At 31.9% G+C, this 22,566-nt stretch overlaps 1 protein-coding gene across 1 annotated transcript; it reads left to right on the plus strand.

Moving 5' to 3' along the window:
- Window position 1: 1 nt before the first annotated feature.
- Gen1 (GEN1 Holliday junction 5' flap endonuclease) lies at window positions 2-20,783 on the plus strand. Its single transcript, XM_077105229.1, is given in 13 exon segments — window positions 2-162; window positions 1,099-1,285; window positions 4,448-4,624; window positions 6,326-6,436; window positions 8,861-8,934; window positions 10,837-10,928; window positions 12,346-12,496; window positions 12,787-12,823; window positions 12,909-12,989; window positions 13,905-14,035; window positions 17,077-17,170; window positions 17,566-17,572; window positions 19,399-20,783. Coding segments are annotated over 13 exon segments (2,634 nt in total). The 3' UTR covers window positions 20,730-20,783.
- Window positions 20,784-22,566: the final 1,783 nt, after the last annotated feature.

A 22,566-nucleotide genomic window follows, 5' to 3' on the forward strand; every position in this document is an offset into this window, starting at 1 on the left:
AATGGGAGTGAATGACTTGTGGCAAATTTTGGAGCCTATTAAACAACACATCGACTTGCAGAGTCTTAGTGGGAAAACCATTGCAGTTGATTTGAGTCTCTGGGTGTGTGAGGCCCAATCCGTCAAAAAAATGATTGGAACCGTCATGAAGCCACACCTCAGGTAAAATCAGAGTTCTTAGAGTGTGAATGTATATTTGTATAAAGTGTCTTCTTGGTATCTTGGCTTTCTTTAAACTTAATTTTTTGTTGTTCTTTTATATTTTAAGAACTTAAAATATATTTAGCATATCTAAATCTGCCATTTTATACTGATGATTTTTGAGATTTTAAAATATAGTAGTTTTAAATATGCCATTTTTATACTAACGATTCACAGATTTGTACCTCTTATTCTTTGAGCTTCAGACTCACACATCTATCTCCCACGTAATCTATACTGTAGGATGTATCAGTTGCTAAAAGCCAGAATTTGGGGAGCCATTATCTCCCCGTCTTACCTCTCACATCAGTGCATGAATAAGTCTTGACAGTTCTATTTTATTTTTTTTTAAATGTTTTTTTTTTTTTTTTTTTTTAGAGAGAGAGAGAGAGAGGAGAGAGAGAGAAATTTTAATATTTTATTTTTTAGTTTTCGGTGGACACAACATCTTTGTATGTGGTGTTGAGGATCGAACCCGGGCCGCACGCATGCCAGGCGAGCGCGCTACCTCTTGAGCCACATCCCCAGCCCAACAGTTCTATTGTAAAATGTTTTGTTTTCACAAACTTTGCTCAGTGTCCATATACACCACTTCAGTTCATGCCAACTTCTCTCATCTGTACAGCTGAAATAACACCTTCACTCATTTCCCTTCCTCTGCTCTTAGTCTCCTCCTCCAAATCATTTTTCACATAGCAATGAGAATAGTAGTTAATCTCCCTCACATAAAAACATTCAGTTTTCTCCACTCCATGTAAACTAACTCTTAGTAATTAAAATGTTATTGTACTTAATATTTTTGGTACTAGTCTTAGTGGTTTTGCCTTTGTGTCATACAGTTTTGACTTACACTGTCATTATATTATGGTTAATATATTACTAATTTATGTATCACAGGAACTTATTTTTTCGTATCTCATATTTAACACAAATGGATGTGAAACTGGTGTTTGTTATGGAAGGGGAACCACCAAAGCTGAAAGCTGATGTCATGAATAAGAGGAATCAGATTCGGTTTGGACCTTCTGGAAAAGCATGGTCTCAGAAAACAGGGAGATCCCATTTTAAGTCAGTCTTAAGAGAGGTAGGCATTCAGATTCGACTTAATAATCTGACTTTAATTAAAGAGTACATTTTACTCTAATAAACCTTGTAAACTTGAGTAATCATTAGCTATACTGTGAAGAGAAGACCTTTATATACAAAAAAAGAGTGTATATTTTAGAGTAAAACTGATCTGAACCCAAGTCCTGGCATTGGCATTTAGAAATTCTGAGAAATTAGAGAAAAATATATCTAAAGTAACAAATTCATGGTAGGTAGGATCTTGAGTATCTTTTATAACATCTTCAGCACTTAAAGAATTCCCAAATACATGAGGTCTTTTTAATTCATACTTCTTTCATTCAAAATTCATGATAGTTCATACATAGATAGTTCATATATTTGGCTTCCCTTAGGTCTTGTAATTTTATAAAGTAATTATTGTTATTATAATGTATTATTTATACGTTACAACATTTTATAATTTACATTTTTATAAAAGTTAAGAAGGGTTTGGTGTTGCATGACTCTGATTCCAGAAACTCAGAGGGCTGAGGTGGAATATCACACATTCTAAGCCAGCGTCAGAAATTTAGTGAGACCATGTCTCAAAGAAAAATATTAAAAGGTTGGGAATGTAACTCATTGATGAAGCATCCCTGGGTTCAAACCCTAGTACCCAAAAAACAGAAAGAAAGAATGTGCCTAAAATATATTACGTTATGTTCTAAAATATAATAAAAGGAAAATATTTTCTTTGTCTCTTTTTTAAAAATTTTTTTTAGATGTTGATGGACCTTTATTTTATTCATTTATTTATATGCTGTGCTGAGAATAAAACCCAATGCCTCACACATTTTAGGCAAGTGCTCTACCACTGAGCCACAACTCTAGCCTCCTTCTTTGTCTCTTTTTGAATATATAATTTAAAAATTCATAGTAGTAGATTAAATAATTTTGATCATGGGCTTTTCATTTATCATACACATAGTTTCCTGTTGCCATATTCTTTTCAAAAATCATAATTTGTAGTGGTTGTACAACATACGTGAAACTGAATTGTTTGCATGGTATATCCATTGTTGCTTTTTAGTTGTTCTCCATTACACATGAAATTATGATTAGCATTTTTTGTGTATGTAGCTTTCTCTTGTGATTTAGGATTTTAGATAAAAATTACCCAAAATGATTTGATAAGCCAAAGTTTTAGAATAATTTTGTAGCTCTTGCCACGTATTTTCTACCTGTACAAATGTAAGATAAACCATTTTGGTGCACTAACAAAAAACAATAGATGATGGCAGATTTTTCTTTGTACTATGCAGAAGCAAAGGTTAGTTACATTTATTATGTTTTGGACTTTTCATGGTTAACTTAAGCTGGCCACCTATTTTGAGTCTGTCTTTAAGTGAGGTCATCATGTCCTTTACCTACTTACCTCTTGAGGTTTTAATTTTACTTTTGTATAAGTCCTTTATATATTAAGCATATAAACTATATATTTGCTTTGGATTAATTTCCCTGTTTTTCTTTTCAGTTTTGGTTAAAAATTTCATTTATTTTAAAAGACATTGCATAAACTAAGTGATTTTTCTCCTCTTCTAAAATTTTGTCTATTTTCTATTATGTGATTTTTAAAAAATAGTTTTTAATTAGTGAGTTTTCCATCTTAACAACTGTCAGTAATTGAAGAAAGGTTTTGTACTGCATTTTAAATATCATGGTGCTCTAAGGCATTTTGTGTCAGTTCAGTATTGCTTGTCTATTCATTTTTGTATTTTTATACTCCTAGTTAGTAGGCAGGCCCTACATCTTTCTAATCCACTGTCGACATTTAGGTATGAGCATGAAAAGCACAAATAATTCATCCTCCTATACCAACTCCCCTACATGATAGAAGAACAGAGTAGAAAACAATTGCAAGCAGCCTCATTACTTCCTCTGTGCTGGTTCTTTGAAAAAAGTTGTAATGACAAATGGTACAAGAAGCTGCAGTGACTTTGCTAATTAGGAAAGGAGGCTTCTTATTAGTATTTAAGGTAGAAATAACACCTGTAATAAAATTTTCTCCCTAAAATTACCTGTCCAGATTCCTGAGAAGTAATTTTTTTTTTCAACATAGTATTTTGTCTTTTTGAATCTTATCTATCTTGGGTAACACCTGGCAGAAGTTTTTGGTATGTATGATAACATGAAAGTGATCAATAAGTCTAAACCAAAGGTGTTTATTCTGTCAGTCACTGGAAAATACAAGTCAAAATTTTTTTTCTAGCATTCTAAGTATTCCCCAATACAGAGAGAACAATATAGGACAAAAAAGATGAACTAGTTCATATGGCTAACTATAAGCTACTCAGTTGGGTAGCTTAACCATAATCCAAAGAAAACTCACAATGGGTTATTTATGTATCACAAAATGATGTAATCATGCTGCCCAGACATTTGATTTTTCTAGAAGGACACCAACAAATGACTATGGTTTCCCCACAATATGAGAGTTTCATAAAAGAAAAAGTTATTAAGTCTTCAAGCTAAAGTTGTGCACTAGGATCTTCTTCCCAAAAGCTCATATTGGGAGCTGGGGATATAGCTCAGTTGGTAGAGTGCTTGCCTCACATGCACAAGTCCTGGGTTCAATCCCCAACACCACCAAAAAAACTAAAGTTCATATTGGTTTGACTGTCATGTGAGAAGTTATTAAAGTTCTATAGTTTACATGTGTGAATCTTCATGTGATCCGTTTTTATTCACATATATTTCAGAATTTGAAGACAGCATTGAACAAAAGACATCCATATTACTTTATAATTAACATTAAAAAATCTTAATTTTTATGACAAATTCTTAAATTAAAACAAAAGTAACTTATCACCAATCTTAAACAATTGGTCTATGTCATCTATGTCTCTACCCACTGTCTTATTCCCACATTATTTTGAAGCAAATACCACCCATAATATTCTCAGTATTTCGGTGCCATTTTCTAAAAGATAGCTTCTAAAACATGAAAAAACAGTAACACAATATGATTTTTTTATTATCACACCTAAAAAAGTTATAGTGTTCCTTAAGAGGAAGTATCAATGTTCAAATTCCCAAGCATTTTTTTCAATTTAATTTTTAAAATGCCTAAATTGCTACTATTAGTATTTGTTAGCAGTAAAAATATATTTTTATTTCTCGCACCTGCTTTTTGCTTCAGTGCCTAGATATGCTAGAATGTCTAGGAATCCCCTGGGTTCAGGCTGCTGGAGAAGCAGAAGCCATGTGTGCTCACCTCAATGCCAGTGGCCAGGTAGATGGCTGCCTTACCAATGACGGTGATGCTTTCCTCTATGGAGCCCAGACTGTCTACAGGAATTTCACTATAAGTACAAAGGTATTTGTTTTCTTTCTTTAGTGTTTGCTTTATAAGTTAGTTACCTTTTTAAAAGGGCTGATTAAATGAAATAATATATGTAAAATGCTTAATGTAATGCCTGGCAAATAGCATTTGCTAAATAAAATGTTTACTGTTATTAAAAATATCTTTGCTAGGGGCTGGGGATGTGGCTCAAGTGGTAGCGCGCTCGCCTGGCGTGCATGTGGCCTGGGTTCGATCCTCAGCACCACATGCAAACAAAGATGTTGTGTCCGCCAAAAACTAAAAAATAAATATTAAAATTCTCTCTCTCACTCTCCTCTCTCTCACTCTTTCTTTAAAAAAAATAAAATATCTTTGCTATACATTTCAAAGAGTTAGAGGTTTTATAATTTTTGGCATAAATAAATGATGATAAAATTTGAGGAAGTAGATATGATTAATTCAATTTAAACATTACAGATTATATACATATATTGAAATGATTCTTAATACCTCATACATATGTACAATTTTTGCTTTTTATCAACTTAAAAATAAATTTTCAAAAATTTTTAAAAATTATGGCCACATAATTCTTTTTCTTTAAAATGTAGATTTTTCTACTAAAGGCTAGACTTTGTTTCACATGATTTAATCCTTAATCACTTTCAAGAAAATACCACAGAATTAGATGCTAAATACATCACTTTGACCCACATTTCCATTTTAGTATTTCATCCTCAAAATGACCTCTAAGTGTGCAGAGAAGTAAATAAGGCAGGATGTTCATTGTAACATTGTTAATAATTATAAAAATTTAGCCAACAACCCAAATGTTCATTTATAGAAAGGGACTGGTTTAATACTGTTAACAGTCATGGTCCTCAGCAGAGAATACTGCCAGTAGGCAATTTGTTTGCAATGATTCAGAATTAAGCAAGGGAGCCTATAAAGGCCATGCAAGCTAAACCTCCTGCCAAACAATCCTGTTACCCCTCCCAAAGTGCTAATAGTATTGCCACTGAGAAACACTGCCTCAGAATCCATATCAAATGTCATGCAGTCATTTAAAAGATATATATTATTGACATAAAAGATACCCAGGAAGATTGTTGAGAGAAAATGTTACAAAATAGTATTTCATGGAATTCTACTTTTGCATAAAAATGTAGTTAATGATAAACATTAACATATATGTGTTAAATGGTTTTTTGGAAGAATATGCACCAAGGTACTAATAAGAATTAAGGCAATACAATTATAGGCAATGTTTATTTTCTACAATATGTATTATACACTATTTTTATAAATCAAAAGCAATAAAGAAGAAAACATAATCCACTATGGTTTATTTTTTAAACTGTTTTTGAAACAGCTATGACTTTATTTCTGTCTATTGAAGTGTCAGGGTCTATGAAGATTCTAGTCATCCGAATAATTTTTCTACTTAAATTTTAGGAATAATTAAACTTTTAAAGGTAAACTACTGGGTGTGGTGGCACATGCTATAATCCCAGCAGCTTGGGAGGCTAAGGCAGGAGGATTACCAGTTCAAAACCAGCCTCTGCAACTTAGCAAGGATTTAAGCAACTTAGTGAGACCCTGTCTCAAAATAAAAAGGATTGGTACCCTAAAAAAAAGAAAGAAAGAAAGGTAACTGACAAATTGGTTTTTGTAATGTTGTTTAGTGTGTAAACATTTACCTTTTGAAAATTGAACTAAATCTATTTTCTTTAGGACCCTCACATTGACTGTTACACAATGTCATCTATCAAGAGTAAACTAGGTTTGGACAGAGATGCTCTTGTTGGACTAGCAATACTTCTTGGCTGTGACTATCTTCCAAAGGCAAGCTGAAATCATGTTTACTTACTTTATGTGTATCTTTTTGGTACCTTACGTGCTGTATTAATATCAATGTAGTTATATAATTAAGAATCTAACTTGAAGTATTTAGGCATAACAAGCCATTCAGTAACTAAAATATTTGTTAAATATTTTGAACATCATCATTCCTATATTAAACCATGGTAGTACATTATCTTAAAAATCTTTAAAAAACTATAAAGAGATAGCATCTTTGGTTTCAGATAGTGTTAAAGAGCCGACATATGACACTGACTGTTAGAAACCAGAATATAATAGCATGATAAATGGTAACACAGTTTGAATCTCAGTTAAACCATTACTCTAGATGGAGAGATTCACATTCAAGTTTGACTACCCTTATAAAAAAACAGTAATTGCTCTTTTCTTATATCGTGCCAATGCTACTTTCTGTCATTGTTTTTGTCAGTTTTTTTAGTTTTCAATATCCATTGTAGATTTCCAATTGTACACATGCTCATTGTTATTAATGTTGCTAAGCAACATGATTATTGAGGTAAGCCATTCATATTTCCATGCCACTCAGCATTGCACTAGGTTTTGTTCACTGAAACATTTAATTTATATCTTAGGACGTTTAATATGATACTCTGTAACAAATAAATATAATAGGTAAGTGATAAATTAAGAATTATAAGAATAACCCATTTTCTTAAATACTGTGCATAAAAATAAAAATGACAGGCGCTGTAAGTACTATGTATTCACATCATTGTATCCCTACAAATCATCTCTATCCTGACAAATCCCTCATATTACCTCTATTCCTAAAAGAAGTACGAAGAAGAATGACTTTTTTTTTTTTTTGCACCTAAGAGAAATGAAAAAACAGGAGAATAAAATAATTAACTTTGATTTCTAACATGTCGTCAGTGGCTATCTATAGGAATCAATGCCTTTTTAGGGTGGGGGGACCAAGGATTGAACTTGGGCACTTGACCACTGAGCCACATCCCTAGTCCTATTTTGTGTTTTATTAGAGACAAGTTCTCACAGAGTTGCTTAGCACTTCGCTAAATTGCTGAGGCTGGTTTTGAACTCCCAATCCTCCTGCCTCCACCTCCTGAGCCACTGGAATTATAGGCATGCACCACCACACCCAGCCACTATGACTTTTTTTAAACTGGTAAAAGAAAGCAGAAGGAAAGACCTTTAAATACAACAAACTATTATTTTATTGTAATTCTTCTTAAATAAAAGATCCTATTTTCTTATATGTAATAATTAAAATCTAAAAATGGCTCAGTGTTGAATTCAACAAGTTTGAACTTAAAACTTAAACTCCCAGAAACCAGCTTTAGCTACAATGGTATTTACAATATGCAGCAAGCCTTAGCTAGCTTGACTTTCTGTATCCTTTGTAAACAAAGATGCTATCTATCTCTTAATGGTGTCTTAAAGATTTTTAAGACAATGGACTACCATAATTTAATATAGGAAGTTCAAAGTATCTAACAACTAGCGTGCCAAAGTCATAGACTATAGAGATGGAACTGACTTCCAGGTAGCCTCTGCTGTAGCATGGACTAGCTTTTTAGTAGCTGGATCTTGGGTGTAGGTGGGTTGGCAGTCAGATATTCAGGGGCTCGGGTATTGGTCATTACCAACCAGTTTGTAAGTATTTTGAAACTGGTGTTCTATCTTAGTACATAATGGACAAATAGCAGCCTTACTAATAGAAATACATTCATAAACTTTGATAGGAACCAAGAACCAATAGACTCAAACCAGAACTTGTGATGTGAATATGTTTGTGTGTATAATTTTTGTGCATTTGAAATTCACATTTTAATTTTATGAGGTTTTTAATAAACTTCAAACTTTTCTTCTTTTTTATGTTTCTGGGTCTTTAAATATTAAATGTTCATATAATTAAATAAACTAATTTTCCTGATTACAATTAGAATGTTAAGTTAGAAAAAAAATAAAATTACTGAAATAATTAACTTAGTAAGTGAAAGCCCTCTAAAATTATGTTCTTTTTTCCCTTTTAAAAAAAAAAAAATAGTAGGGCTGGGATTGTGGCTCAGCAGTAGAGCACTCGCCTAGCACGTGTGAGGCCCTGGGTTTGATCCTCAGCACCACATAAAAATAAAATAAAGATATTGTGTCCAACTACAACTTTAAAAAAATACTATTAGTGGTTTGGCATATCATCTCAATTTTTTTGTTTAATAGTCTAATAATATAATTGCTAACAAATCTACATCATACATTATTTTGCAGTTAGGTTTCACATGTAACAATGTATCTTACATATTTTTCTATCATTATACAGAGTTCTCTTTTTGTTTCTTTCATCTGCACAGTCTTCCATTGAAGAACTCACTACACTTTGTTTAGCTGGTTATTAACATTTGAATTTTTTGTTCCCCTTTCTGAAAGGGAGTCCCTGGAGTTGGAAAAGAGCAAGCATTGAAACTCATACAGATTTTGAAAGGTCAAAGTTTGCTTGAGAGGTAACTAAAAATAACTTTTTCTTGCAACATTGGACTTTGATTCTTGTCAAATTTAATAGTATCACAAACAGGTTTATGCCTTTCAAAAAAAGGGTCTTTGTGTTTTTAAATTGCTGTTTTCATTTAAAATAATTTATTTTTATTTATTCTAAAACTTTCCAAAGGGAAAATGAGAATATATGTTCTAAGTATATAAATATTTTAAAAGATACATTATTAGCTCACTAAACACTATTAGTACCATTAGAAATGCTTTTATTTATAACCATGGACATTTTGCTACAGGCTGTTTACTACTAAGTTATAGAATAAATGAGGAGGAAAAGAACTGGGACACAGGGAAAATTCAACAGTCTTGGCCCCAATAGGTTGAGATAGGTGGTGAGTGCCTAAAAAGAAATACTAAGTGATAGAAATGAAGAAGGAATGACCATGAAAGATAATTCACATTCCGGTACTCTTTCCTGTAAAGCTTCTTTTTTTAGCCATAAAAATACATCTAGGGCTTCAGAAAATCCATCATTGACACCAGTGATTACTGTGCCAAAGCAGGAAAGAAAAGGTGTACTTTGGCATTGGGGTGTGTGAAGGAATCATTTGGGAATTTTGAAGAATAGTAAAAAGAAGGAAAAGCAAGCAAATATGTTAGTTGACTAATTCCAGGGCATTCTTGAAACAGTTTCAGCATATTTGTACTTTGGGCAGTTTCATAAGTGTTTCTCTTAACACTTAAAAGTACTTAAGTTATATTGCTTTTTATAATTATCTATTATTCTAATTTTCATAAATTTATGCTGGCTTTCCCTGAATACTTTTGATTTTTATATCTTTATCACTTTATCACTACCATTTTTAGTTCTTTATCACTTTTCCAGAAGCGATTAATGCTAATTTTTAACAAACTTGTACTTTGTCTTTGTGGTAAATGAGTAAAATTCTAACAGCTAAAAAATAATTCTAAGTACCAGATATTATCTAAAGATCTTAAGAGGTAATTTAGCTTTTTATTGAAACCTTAACTTCTGTAAGTAGAGGGACACATTTCAGGGTACTTAATGCTTTATGCTTACTACCTAGCTTTTTGGTAGTTTTATGTTAATATGGAATGTTAAACAAAAGCAAAATTAACTTTTATTTATTAGAAATTTCCACTCTAATATATATTTAATTTTTTTTCATTAAATGAGTAATGTTTTTCTGTTTGCATAACAGATTAAGAAATGCTCATTTCAACTAATGCAGATTTCTTAAAGTTTTTGACCAGAAGATCAGTGTTTTATTTGGTTTATATATTACATTTTGCTCTCATTTCTGATGTGGAAAAATGTTCATGTACACATTCTGTTTGTTTTAAACTCTAGCATATAGAGAAGAGAGCAAAGATATATTATCATTCTCTCCATATAGTGCTATCTAACAAGCTCCTTCTAAAGAGATGCTGAGTGAATATATAATATATGATTACAATACCCACATATAGGTATATACTCTCTCCTTCTTGGTAATTGTGCTTTTTTTTTTTTTTAACTGGGAATTGAATTCAGGGACACTTAACAAATAAGCCACTTCCCCAGTCCTTTTTTACACATTATTTAGAGCCAGGGTCTCACTAAGTTTTTAAGGCTTTGCTAAGTTCCTGCAGCTGGCTTTGAGCTCACCATACTCCTGCCTCAGCCCCCCCATGCCGCTGGGATTACAGGCATGCACCACAGCATCCAGAGGGCAATTCTGCTCTTCTTAAGGCCACATTTAAAACTTGTGACTGAGGGTTTTTCCAGGCAAGGTCATCAAATTTATCTCCCACCAAAGGGAAGATAATTTGTCAGGTGAAAGGAAATAGAGTAAATTGACATTTGATTTTTGTGACCCCTGCCCCCCCCAAAAAACCAATTTCTATTGCAGATTTAATCAGTGGAATGAAAAATCATGTTATTCTGCTGTGCAACCACTAGTAGCTAAAAAACTGGCTCACTGCTCTGTGTGCTGCCATCCAGGTAAGCAGACAAGAGGGATTATCCTCATGATATGAAAGTCTGATATCCACACTTTCATTACTGTTCTCATTGTACTTTTTCATACCTTTATTAATAACACTTTGAAGGCTTTTTCCCACTAGGTTGGGAATGCCTTAGATTCAAATTGTTATACACAGATAATAGACTCAGTAAATATTTGTTGAATGAAATTATGTGAACAGATGATAAATATACAATAAGTATAATTTCAAACTGATACCTAATTACTTAGATCTTAAAATTATCATGTTTTCAATATATAAATCCTTTTTTTAAAAATGGGAAAAATGGAATTGAAACCATTTTACTTTTTGGTGTTTTTTTTTTTTTTTTTTTTTTTTTTTTTAATATTTTTTGGTTGTCAGTGGATCTTTATTTTATTTATTTATATTTGGTGCTGAGAATCGAACCCAGTGCCTCACACATGCTAGGCAAATGCTCTACCACTGAGCCACTACCCCAGCTCCCTGTGGCAGTTATTTATATTTATTTACTTAAATGATTATTTATTGTCCCATAATGCACTTTTACTACGTGTAAAGATAATGACTTCAAACTAATTTCTATATATATTCACTCTTATTGAAAATAACTTGGATCTCCATTAGTCTTAGTTTTTTTTAAAAAAAAAAAAAAAAAAGAAGAGGAGGAGGGAAAGGAAAAAAATATGTATATATCAATGAGCACACAGCCTGTGTCAGAAAGGCCTTTCACTCCCAAACGAGATTAGGAGATCCTATTAGCTCATCTCAGTGCAAGTTTTCACTGACTTTGTTAATTTATAAATTAAATCATAGAAGAATATAAATGTTTTTACAGATAATATGATATTCTATAATTTCTTGATACTTTATAAATGACAACTTTAACTCATATCAAGTATATATATACATGCTCTTCTATACTCTCAAAACAATGTTGAAGGTAACCACACTTTTCCTGTTTAAGGAAACTTGGGCCCCACGCCTATGTTGTAGTCATAATCTATTTATGTTTCAAGCCTAGTTTAAAAATAACTGTAACTGAGAGCTACACACTGACAGAGGTAATCAACTGGCATATGCTTTTAATATGCTAATCAAAGAAACCCTATTATTAATTATTAACCCATTAATTATTCTATTAAATAAATCATCATTTTGGTAATAATTGCATTATGCTTTTCTATAGCTACTACATAAACCAGAAAGTTTTTACTCTGTTCAACTCAAATTTTATTCTATTCAACTCAAATTTACTAAAACCTATGCTAGGCAGTACCAATTTTTGAAAGTTTAGATAATTAAAAAAATGCAGTAGAAAGTAATTCATAAGCACTGAAAATTATACTTTCTTGTGTGTGTGTGTGTGTGTGTGTGTGTGTGTATATATATATATATATACTTTCTCCATAAAGGCTCACCTAAGGATCATGAACGTAATGGATGCAAATTATGTAAAAGTGATAGATACTGTGAACCGCATGACTGTGAATACTCCTGTCCTTGTGAATGGCACCAGACAGAACATGATAGGCAACTAAACGGAGTAGAGAACAATATTAAGAGGTATTTTTTTGAGACTTTTTTTTTTCCTATCATGAGCTGTATATAGACTTGTGATTGAACTCTTTTCACATAACCTCCCACATCTAGATTAGTCATACATATACTTTTCTTGATTCCACTCCAAAATTCAGCCATCTTAGGACATAGTTGTTATTCAGCTGTAAACTTGATGAATGTTTAAGAACTACATGTAATATTTTTCTTTAAAAGATAGGAGATTGGACAAGATCATTTCAGATTCTGTCAGTAATTGTCTGATTATAGTAATAATGTATATAATTTATTTTTAGGAAAGCTTGCAGTTGTGAGGGATTCCCATTTCATGAGGTAACCAATAATTCAATTGTATATTCATTTCATGAACTTTTTAAGTTTCATGGTCCCAATTCCTCTTTTTTTTTCCCCCTGGTAGGTTATTCAAGAATTCCTTGTGAACAAAGATAAATTGATGAAGGTAATCAGGTACCAAAGACCTGATTTATTATTGTTCCAGGTACCCTAAAATGAATTATTACTTTATAGTACAAAGTTAGTAATGAATTTATTCAAGAGGTTTAAAAATGAAAACAGATAGCTATTGACTATTCATATATTTTTTAGTATTTACTTTTATCCTTTACTCCTTTGCCACATAGTGGACATACTTTCTATACCATAAGAGAAACCAAAATAATGCTATTTTTTTTTGAAAATGACTTAATTACCATATATCCAGTTACCATATATCCATATTGTATCCGGGACTATGTTTGTGGGGAGGGGGCCTCCATCAAAGAATGTCAGGATCACATGCATGATGTGGAAGGCAATATGAGTTACAAAAGGATTGAGATTTGAAATCTGTGATCTAGATATAAATTTGAACAGTCTGTCATCACTATGTGACCTGGAATATGCATTATCCTCAAAACAAAAATAACATTACTTGTTACCATAAGTATTAAATGAGATTATGTTTATTATCCCTTAGCATAGTGGCTCTGGGCACAGAAATTGCTCAATAAATTGTAACTATTTGCTACTTGCCCCTTTCAATAACCATATTAATAATTGCAGCCAACATTTAGTGACCACTTAAGATTTACTATTGCATTTAATACTTTACATATATTCTCAATCTTCATAATCTGTGAGTTAGGTTATATTGTCTCCATTTCACAGAGTAAACTAACCATTAGACGGGTTAAGTTACCTAACCCAAAGTCTAGGAAATGTGCTGGCATTCAGACCAAGAATCTTAGAACTTCATCATTGTTCAGTGCTTCCTCCTTAGAAGGCTCATAGTTCTTTCTAGTAATGCTCTCATTAATTTTAATTTAAATTATAATGGAAAAATGGTAACACCTAAGAGTATTATTTGTTTCCAAGAAATTTTTAAAGTCTTGTCTTATTTTTATCATATTTACAGAGATTTACCCTTGAAAAAATGGAATGGCCCAATCCCTATGCATGTGAGAAATTGTTGGTACTTTTGACCCGCTATGACATGAAAGAAAGAAAACTTGGTAGAAGGAACTCTAAACAATTACAGCCAATACGGTAATGTAGCTTAAGAATTATATGAAATTAGAATATGTGATGACCTAAACTATTCTTAATATCTCTAAAAGTGGGATATGTAGCTCTTTATTTTGCAAAGGTGGAGGAAAAACCTCCTGGGACATGAAAAGCATATTCAGGGCTTTTAGTTTAGACAACATAGTCAATTCATGCTTTGACATATTCTCCTACTTCAAAGACAGTAATAATAGGTTATCAAAAGAAATAAATATAAAAAGAGCTAGACTTAACAAGATAACAATTTCAGTAGACTAGGAAAGAAACAAAAGTATAGAGGGAATAAGGGACTAAAACCAAGGCCTGATAGGGTCAGATTTGTTTCTTAAAACCCAGTAACTAGGCTGGAATTGCTGCTGAAAAATACTCAGCAAGAAATGGAGAAGTAGAAGTGAGAACAGAGATAAAATATGAGAGAATCGGGCTGGGGATGTGGCTCAAGTGGTAGCACGCTCGCCTGGTATGCGTGCGGCCCGGGTTCGATCCTCAACACCACATACAAACAAAGATATTGTGTACGCCGAGACTAAAAAATAAATATTAAAAATTCTCTCTCTCTTTCACCTCTCTCTGACTCTCTCTTTTAAAAAAAAAAAAATATGAGAGAATCGAAGAAAAATGCATTGTAGATAAAGAAATATAATAGTTTTTAAAAACAGTTGCATCATGAATTCACTCGAAGTCAGTTTTATTAAGTAGTTAACACTGATGGTTTTTAATTTTTTTTTTTTTAATTTATTGGCCTTTCTGAATGCTAGGAAGTCTCAAGGAAATGAAGGATATTTCCGTAAGAAGATGAAATTACAAAACAAAGTAGATAGAAATGATTTTAAATAAATGGATATAAAAAGTGAACTTCTAGAAGTCTTAAAAATTAGAGATAAAGTCTTTTAAGAAAAAGTCATTTAACCATGGGACTCTAGGCTTAATTTGATCACAGAGAATTGGAGTATTAGAAGACTACTAATCAAGTCACACAGAAGACAACACTAATGAAAAATATTTAAGTTTAACTTGAGAATACTTTGAGAATTTCTACCTGTTTTCTAGAACCAACTAGGAGGAAAAGTAGTAGTAGTTTTTGTTTGTTTGGTACTAGGAATTGAACTCAGGTACTCAATCACTGAGCCACATCCCTAGACCTTTTTTATTTTATTTAGAGATACGGTCTCACTGAGTTGCTTAGCACCTCTCCATTGCTGAGGCTGGCTTTGAACTTGCAATCATCTTGCCTCAGCCTCCAAAGCCACTAGGATTACAGGCATGTGCCACTGTCCCTGGCTGAAAAGTAGTTTTTGAAGAGATAACATTTGATAAGGTTTTCTAAAATTTATATTCCAAGTACAATAAATAAATCCAGCATATTGTACCCAGCATATCTAGATATTGAGCATAAAAAGAATGTCTTAAAAAGTGCTAATAAATAAGTCAAGAAAGAATCATCAACAAATATTGAAGACACTGATGAAAGATTGCTGGGAAAAAAGTATGATTTCAACTGTCATTCCATAGATTAATTACAAAGGAAAAATGGTACCTTCAGAAGTAGAGATCAGCTTAATTAAGTTAGTAATGACTACTAATAAAGATATCACATCATCTGCATGTATGTGAGTGTGTGTCTGTGTGTGTGTGTGTGCTTATTTATTTTTGATTTTTTGGCAGTGCTGGTAATTGAATGCAGGACCTCATGCATTCTAGGAAAGTGCTTAACCACTGAGCTATAGCCCCAGTTCTATGTAATGTTTTAGCCATAGGAAGTTTCATCTTAATCTAATGAGGAAAAATATAGTCTAATGAATCCAAAGTGAGGAATACTTCACAGAACTGCCATTCTGGACTCTTCTTTATGAATATAATAAAGACTTTAAAGCTATAAAATTTTTCTAGATTAAAGAGATATGAAAATATAAGCAAAATATTGTGATCCTGGCTGGATTCTGAGTTTTCTTGAAGCTACAAAGTACATTTTTAAGTACAGAGAGAGAAAATCAAAATGAACTGTATAATAGTGTTAATTTTCTGAAGCTTGCTTTGTGGCTAAGGAGAAGAAATCTTCACATATATGGGCTTTGTAGGGGTGATGTTCTAAGGCATGTATGCAACTAATTTTCAAATGGGAAAAAACAAATTTGGCAAAATATTAAGACTGGCAAGTTTCAATAACCATGTTAATATTCTTTGTACTATTGTGATTTTTCTAATGTTTTGAAACTTTTCAAAATAAAAAGTTTGGGGGGAAGTATCAAAAATGACAAAAGGCAAAGGAATGACAATCACATACCTTTCATAACAGTAATAGATGCTGATAGGAAATAATGGACTAATATTTCAAAGTGAAATATTTTATTTATATTTATATTCATTACCGAGTGAAGTGATTGGTCACCTAGAAATTATTAAAACATTTTCCACAGAAAAGGTATTTTCAGACATATAAAGAGTAACCACAAGAAGTATAATCTCGGTCATCCTTACCAACAAAATTAAAATAAGAAAATAAAAGTATCAAACCAAAATCATATAAGAAGGAGGAAGTAGCAAAGAACACGCTGGTAACAGAAAACACAAAATAACATTTATGAATTCGTCCAATTTAATCAGTAATCACAATAAATGTGAGTGGATTAAACATCTGTTGCAAAGTTCAGTGGATACTGTGTTTACTAAGAACATACAAAATAATAGCAAGTTTGTATAAAATAAAGAGAGATTTAAGAAGATTTATCAGGCACATACTTACCAAATAATGTAATAAAATAGACTTCAAAGTGAAAATCATTATGGAAAAAAGGAGCACTGCCCAATAAAGAAGGAACAGTTTACTAAGAAAAATATAACAATTATAAATCTTGTGCACCAAATATAAAATTATTCTTTTAACTACTCAAAGGAATAACCAGGCAGTAATTTCTGATTTTTACTTAGAATAAAAATCAATAGCAATTGAATTATTCTGTCTGTAAATTGAAAATTTCTATGACACATACAATTAGACTTCATTAGATGAATTTATTTTTCAGAATTGTTAAACCTCGAATCAGAAATGGAGTTCATTGTTTTCAAGTAGAATGGGAAAAGCCTGGTAGGTATTCAATATAAGAAAAATGTTTTAACGTAAAATATTTGACCATATATGTGTAGTAAGTGTGTGTATCTACATATAACATAAGATGCATATAAAGCATGTACCATACATTAATTTTTTAGTTTATTTGTGTAAACTGATTTACTTGTATTATTTTAAATAGATTTTGATTAATAATATGATAAACTTCACAAGTGATTTTTGGTATCTTAAGTTGGTATTTATTTTGTAATGTTTAAGAAAATAATATCAATGTATTCTTTAAAAAATTCTTCTATAAAAGTTCTAATCATTGGATTTCATATATAACTAGTTCTAAAACAGTTGAAATTGCTGAATAGTCACAGGGTACCCTTCCTTTCCATTATTCTGTTTAGTTTTATGAGAATTTATAATTGTCACATTACTCTTATTTTTGTCACAGAAATTTTGTGAGTTGAATTATCTTTAGAGACAAGTAAAGTACACATAATTTAAAATAGAAAATGATCCCAAGTTTATATCTATTTGCTCTTGAAATTAGATTGTGTGATTATATTTGCATGAATTAAAGAGTAGATTTGTTCAACAGAAGTTTAAATTGTAGGAAACTTTGAAAAATAAAATTATATAAAGAACTAGGTAACTTGAGCTGGGTACAGTGGCACATACCTATAATCTCAGCTCGGGAGGTTGAGGCAGGAGGATCTTGAGTTCAAAACAGCTTCAGCAATGTAGCGTGAACCTAAGCAACTCAGTGAGACATCCTGTCTCCAAATAAAATACAAAAAGGGCTGGGGATGTGATTCAGTGATTGAGTGCCACTGAGTTCAATCCCTGGTACCGAAAGAAAAGAAAAAGAAATAGGTAACTATTCTAAGCAATAGTAAGAAAATTGAAGGCTAAGGAATTTGGAAATTATGTAGGAACAGTTCTACCAACTAATGTATTTTCAGGAAAGAAAATATTACCCAGTTTAACAGTGAATCTCTCCTATCTGGAACTGAGGAACAGGTAACTTTTATTTGTCCTTGTGGGAGCTATTCCTAAGGGAAGAAGTGGACTACAAGCTGATTTTAAACAAGAAATACCTTAAGATCACCTGTTTCCTTTGCTTCTGCTATAAAGTTACAGATGTTTTCATTATAATTTGGCTTTGCATGTAGTTTTGCCCACTTATAGAATACACATGGGAGTCTAGTCTATTATTTTTATATCACATCATAAATTTACATATATGCATTTTCATGTATCATCTTCTTGGGGATTATCAACTGCTTGGGAATATCCTCAAGAGATTTATAATGGGACCTGGGGTATAGGTCAGTGGTAGAATACTAGTTTAGCAATGTTAGGTCCTGGGTTCGATGCCTAGCATTTCAAAAGAGAGGAAGAGATAACTTCTGACATAATAACATTTTTGATGACCTTTTCAATTCTGTTCTGTTCAGAAGCCATCTCTTTTAAAGAAAGATAATGTTAAAGTCATAGAAAACTGTCTATTCCATTTCTTATCCAGAATTTTAACAATTACTAGGAGAAATTAGAACCAACCAACTTGAAGTTCTCTTATTTTCTTTTTTTCCTTCCCTCCTGATACTGGGGATTGAACATGCTAGGTAAGCACTCTACTACTGAATTCCATCCCAGCCCAAAAGTTTTTTATTCTTTAAACTGCTGCTACCATCTCTGAAGCAAAAAAATTTTCAAGTTCTAATTTCAGAGGAATCTCCTTTCAGTTTTTTCCAGACCAAAAATAAATAAATAAATTCTATACTATTAGAATAGAGATCTTATAAAGCAACTTGGCTTTATAAGATCTCTATTCTAATAGTATAGAATTTATTTATTTATTTTTGGTCTGGAAAAACTGAATAGGAGATTCCTCTGAAAATTAGAACTTGAAATTTTTTTGCTTCAGAGATGGTAGCAGCAGTTTAAGAATAAAAAACTTTTGGGCTGGGATGGAATTCAGTAGTAGAGTGCTTACTAGCATGTTCAATCCCAGTATCAGGAGGGAAGGAAAAAAAGAAAATAAGAGAACTTCAAGTTGGTTGGTTCTAATTTCTCCTAGTAATTGTTAAAATTCTGGATAAGAAATGGAATAGACAGTTTTCTATGACTTTAACATTATCTTTCTTTAAAAGAGATGGCATTGAAAGAACAGAGAAAAGGCAATAAAAACAGCTTACATAGAAGATTTCTGATCTGAACTATGTATTTTTACCCAAGTTAAGGAAAAGAAAATACTTGTTTATTATATTTTTTTCTTTTTCAGATATGAAAATTAAACCTAAAGGAAACAGTTCACCAGAATCAGATGATGTAATGAGTTTTCAGTCATTTAAGACTTTAAACCCCACATGTGAAATCTTTCTTAAGCAGAATGCCAAGTTAAATTTGGAAATTTCTCCTGATCCTCCATTACCACAGAAATCTATTTCTGCCTTATCTAATGGCTTGCTTTTACCTGAGAATGCTCCTTATTTGAGTACACAACAGCAAATGTCTTCTTCAAGACCTTTGACTATACAGGATATTAAAGATGTCAGTAAGTCTCTAATTTCAGAATCTAATCAGCCCAATACTTCATCCTATAATATATCTGCAATTACTGACCTACACTTGAGTACCATTGACTGGGAAGATACTTCTTTTAGTAATTCTTCAGCTATTCAAATAAACCCTCTCTCTCATGTTTTACAACAATCAGAACTTGAATCAGACCTATCAGCCATCCCTGATGACTTTGGAACTATCCCAGAACAGTTGTCATCTGAATCAGAATGGTGTACCACAAACATCAATAAAGTGTTGCATGGGAATCTTCAAAAGATTAGTCCTGAAGAGCATCTACTTTCTGGCATTAGTGATTTACATCTTCAGGATTTGCCTTTAAAGAAACGAATACAAATAAAATCATCATATCCTCAGGATAATATACAACCAGATATTCATCTGAAAACTGTGTCCCTAACATGGGACAAAGAATCTTGTATTGATAACAGTAGTTCTGATTGTCTATTGCATCTTTCAGAAGATCTTCCAGAAATTCATTTGCAAAATGAATCCAGAAAGTCTCATTTCCTAAAAGGAGACCAGCTACATCAAGAAAACTATAAAGTTAGTACTTCCATACCTTATCCTGTCAATAACCCAGTAGTAAAGACCTCTGATATTAGAATTGGACCACTACATCCTGCTTTAGATCGTAGTAGAAAAATTGGTAGGCAACGCACTCAAAAAATCACCATGAAGAATAGTGTTTTCTTTGACAGACATTCCTCTGACGAAGAAAGTACCCCAATATTTGGGAAAGCTAAGTGCACAACTCAAAAAATGAGTTACAGTTCTCAGAACCATAGCCCAGCCCACTTCAAAGGACACAACCACAGCAAATTGAGTAACCCTAAGTTACATGTTAAAGAAACTGAACTGTTTGTCAAGTCTTATAAAACAACCGGAAATGAAGAAAAATGTTTTCTAGATATAGCAAAAACTTCTCAAAGTTGTCTAGAAAGTCATAAAAAAGACAGGGAGCCTGGTACTTATTTGGATAGTCCTCTTCCTTTATCCCAGAGATTAAAAGTAAGATTCCAGAATACATGAAAGATAAAATACTTCAGTATAATTTATTATTATACTACTATCAATATAAGCAAAGCTGAGGGAGGGTAGATAGTTATTGTTTAGTAGAAAAATTTAATTTTTATATATAGTGAAAAGTTTCTGCCATTTTAATCAAAATTATAATTAAAAAGTGGAATCTAAAATTTGGGTTTTAAAAATGACTTTCTGTGATAAAATTTCAGATAATATATATTTTTAGAACACATTTTTATTATTTTTTTTAAATATCCATATTGTTCTTATAGTTTTTAAAAGTGCATTATTTGACAGAGTAAATGCTTTGTTCATTTGTTGATTTTTACTTTTCTTCCACAAGCCACTGAAGCATTTATTTATATTCCAGCTTGTTCCCAAGAGGGTAACTTTTTATAAATATCTTGTAATGTTATCTACTATACTTACCTGATAGTTACATTTTCTCTCAATGTGAAGATACTTTAGTGTCCTCTTTCACTTGTGGTAACCTTCTTCTCCTTTGTGAGGGGTAAAGGAGAGAGGATGGTTAATACATGTAGTAAAATCATGGTTGTAATGGTTGAATAAACTAAAGAAATTTATCCTTATTCCCCAAAGTTCATGGTATATCAAATGGAAAAAGATTTTGAAAATCCCTTGTGTAACCAAAAGAGGATTATAAACTCATTAAGAGGATTATTACCTCATTAAGAATGCAAAACAGCTAGTTAATAATGTAGTAGTGCTATGGGAATCAATTTCCTTGCTTTCTAATTCATTGAGTTTTCTGCTTTTTCTCTTCTATAGCACTTTTCTTTCCCTTACTTTTGTTTTAAAAATTAATCTATGCACTATTGATTTGAATATATCCACATATTAAGTTTTTCATAAATTTTTTATCTAGTACTGAAAAATTCTAGAGAGCATCCAGATTTGAAAAGAAATAGTGAACCTCCTTCTATTTGCAAATGACAATATTGAAAAATATACATTGAATGTATATTTCAAATGTATATTGAAAACTCCTAAGGAATCCATTAAAAATCTGTTAAAACTGATGAGCTCAAGGTTGAAGGATACAAGATCAGCAAAAATCAATTATTTCTCTATGTACTCACAGAGTATAAAAATAGAAATGAAATTTCTCTAAATGAAAATTAAGAAAATAGTTCCATTTACAGTAACATCAAAAAGAAGAAAACACCTTGGAATAAATTTAACAAAACAAATGGAAAAACATTCTAAAATTAACAAGTATTGTAAAAGAAATTAATAAATGGAGAGACATCTCATGTTCATGAATCAGAAGACTTAAAATGGCAACGCTATTCAAACTGATCAGATTCAGTACAACCCATCAATTCTGGCTGGCTTGTTTTCTGGCTGGCTGGCTGGCTGGATTGCTTTTGTAGCAGAACCTAACAACTGATTCTAGCATCATGGAAATTCTAGAGACTGACTCCGAACAGCCAATTTTGAACAGAAAATTGGAGGACTCACTGATTTCAAAACTCACTACAAAACTTTGTAAATGAAAAAAAAATATTGTACTAACATAAAGATAGGCATGTGGGTCAGTATAGATCAAGGGGATAGAATCAAGAATCTAGAAATATGCCCTCACATTTATGATAAATTGGTTTTCAACCAGAGTCAAGACAGTTCAATGGGGAAAAAATAGTCTTTCAGTAGATGCTGTTGAGAATATTGGATATTTATATGAAAATGAAACTTAATCCCTATTTCATGTTATATATTGCTTAAAAATTACTGTAAAGTGGATCAAATCCTTGAATATAGGAAGTAAAACTATAAAACTCTTAGGAGGAAATAGGTATAAATCTTCAGGGCTTTGGTTTAG

The sequence above is a fragment of the Callospermophilus lateralis genome, chromosome 14 (genome assembly GCF_048772815.1).
Source record: "Callospermophilus lateralis isolate mCalLat2 chromosome 14, mCalLat2.hap1, whole genome shotgun sequence".
Taxonomy (NCBI): domain Eukaryota; kingdom Metazoa; phylum Chordata; class Mammalia; order Rodentia; family Sciuridae; genus Callospermophilus; species Callospermophilus lateralis.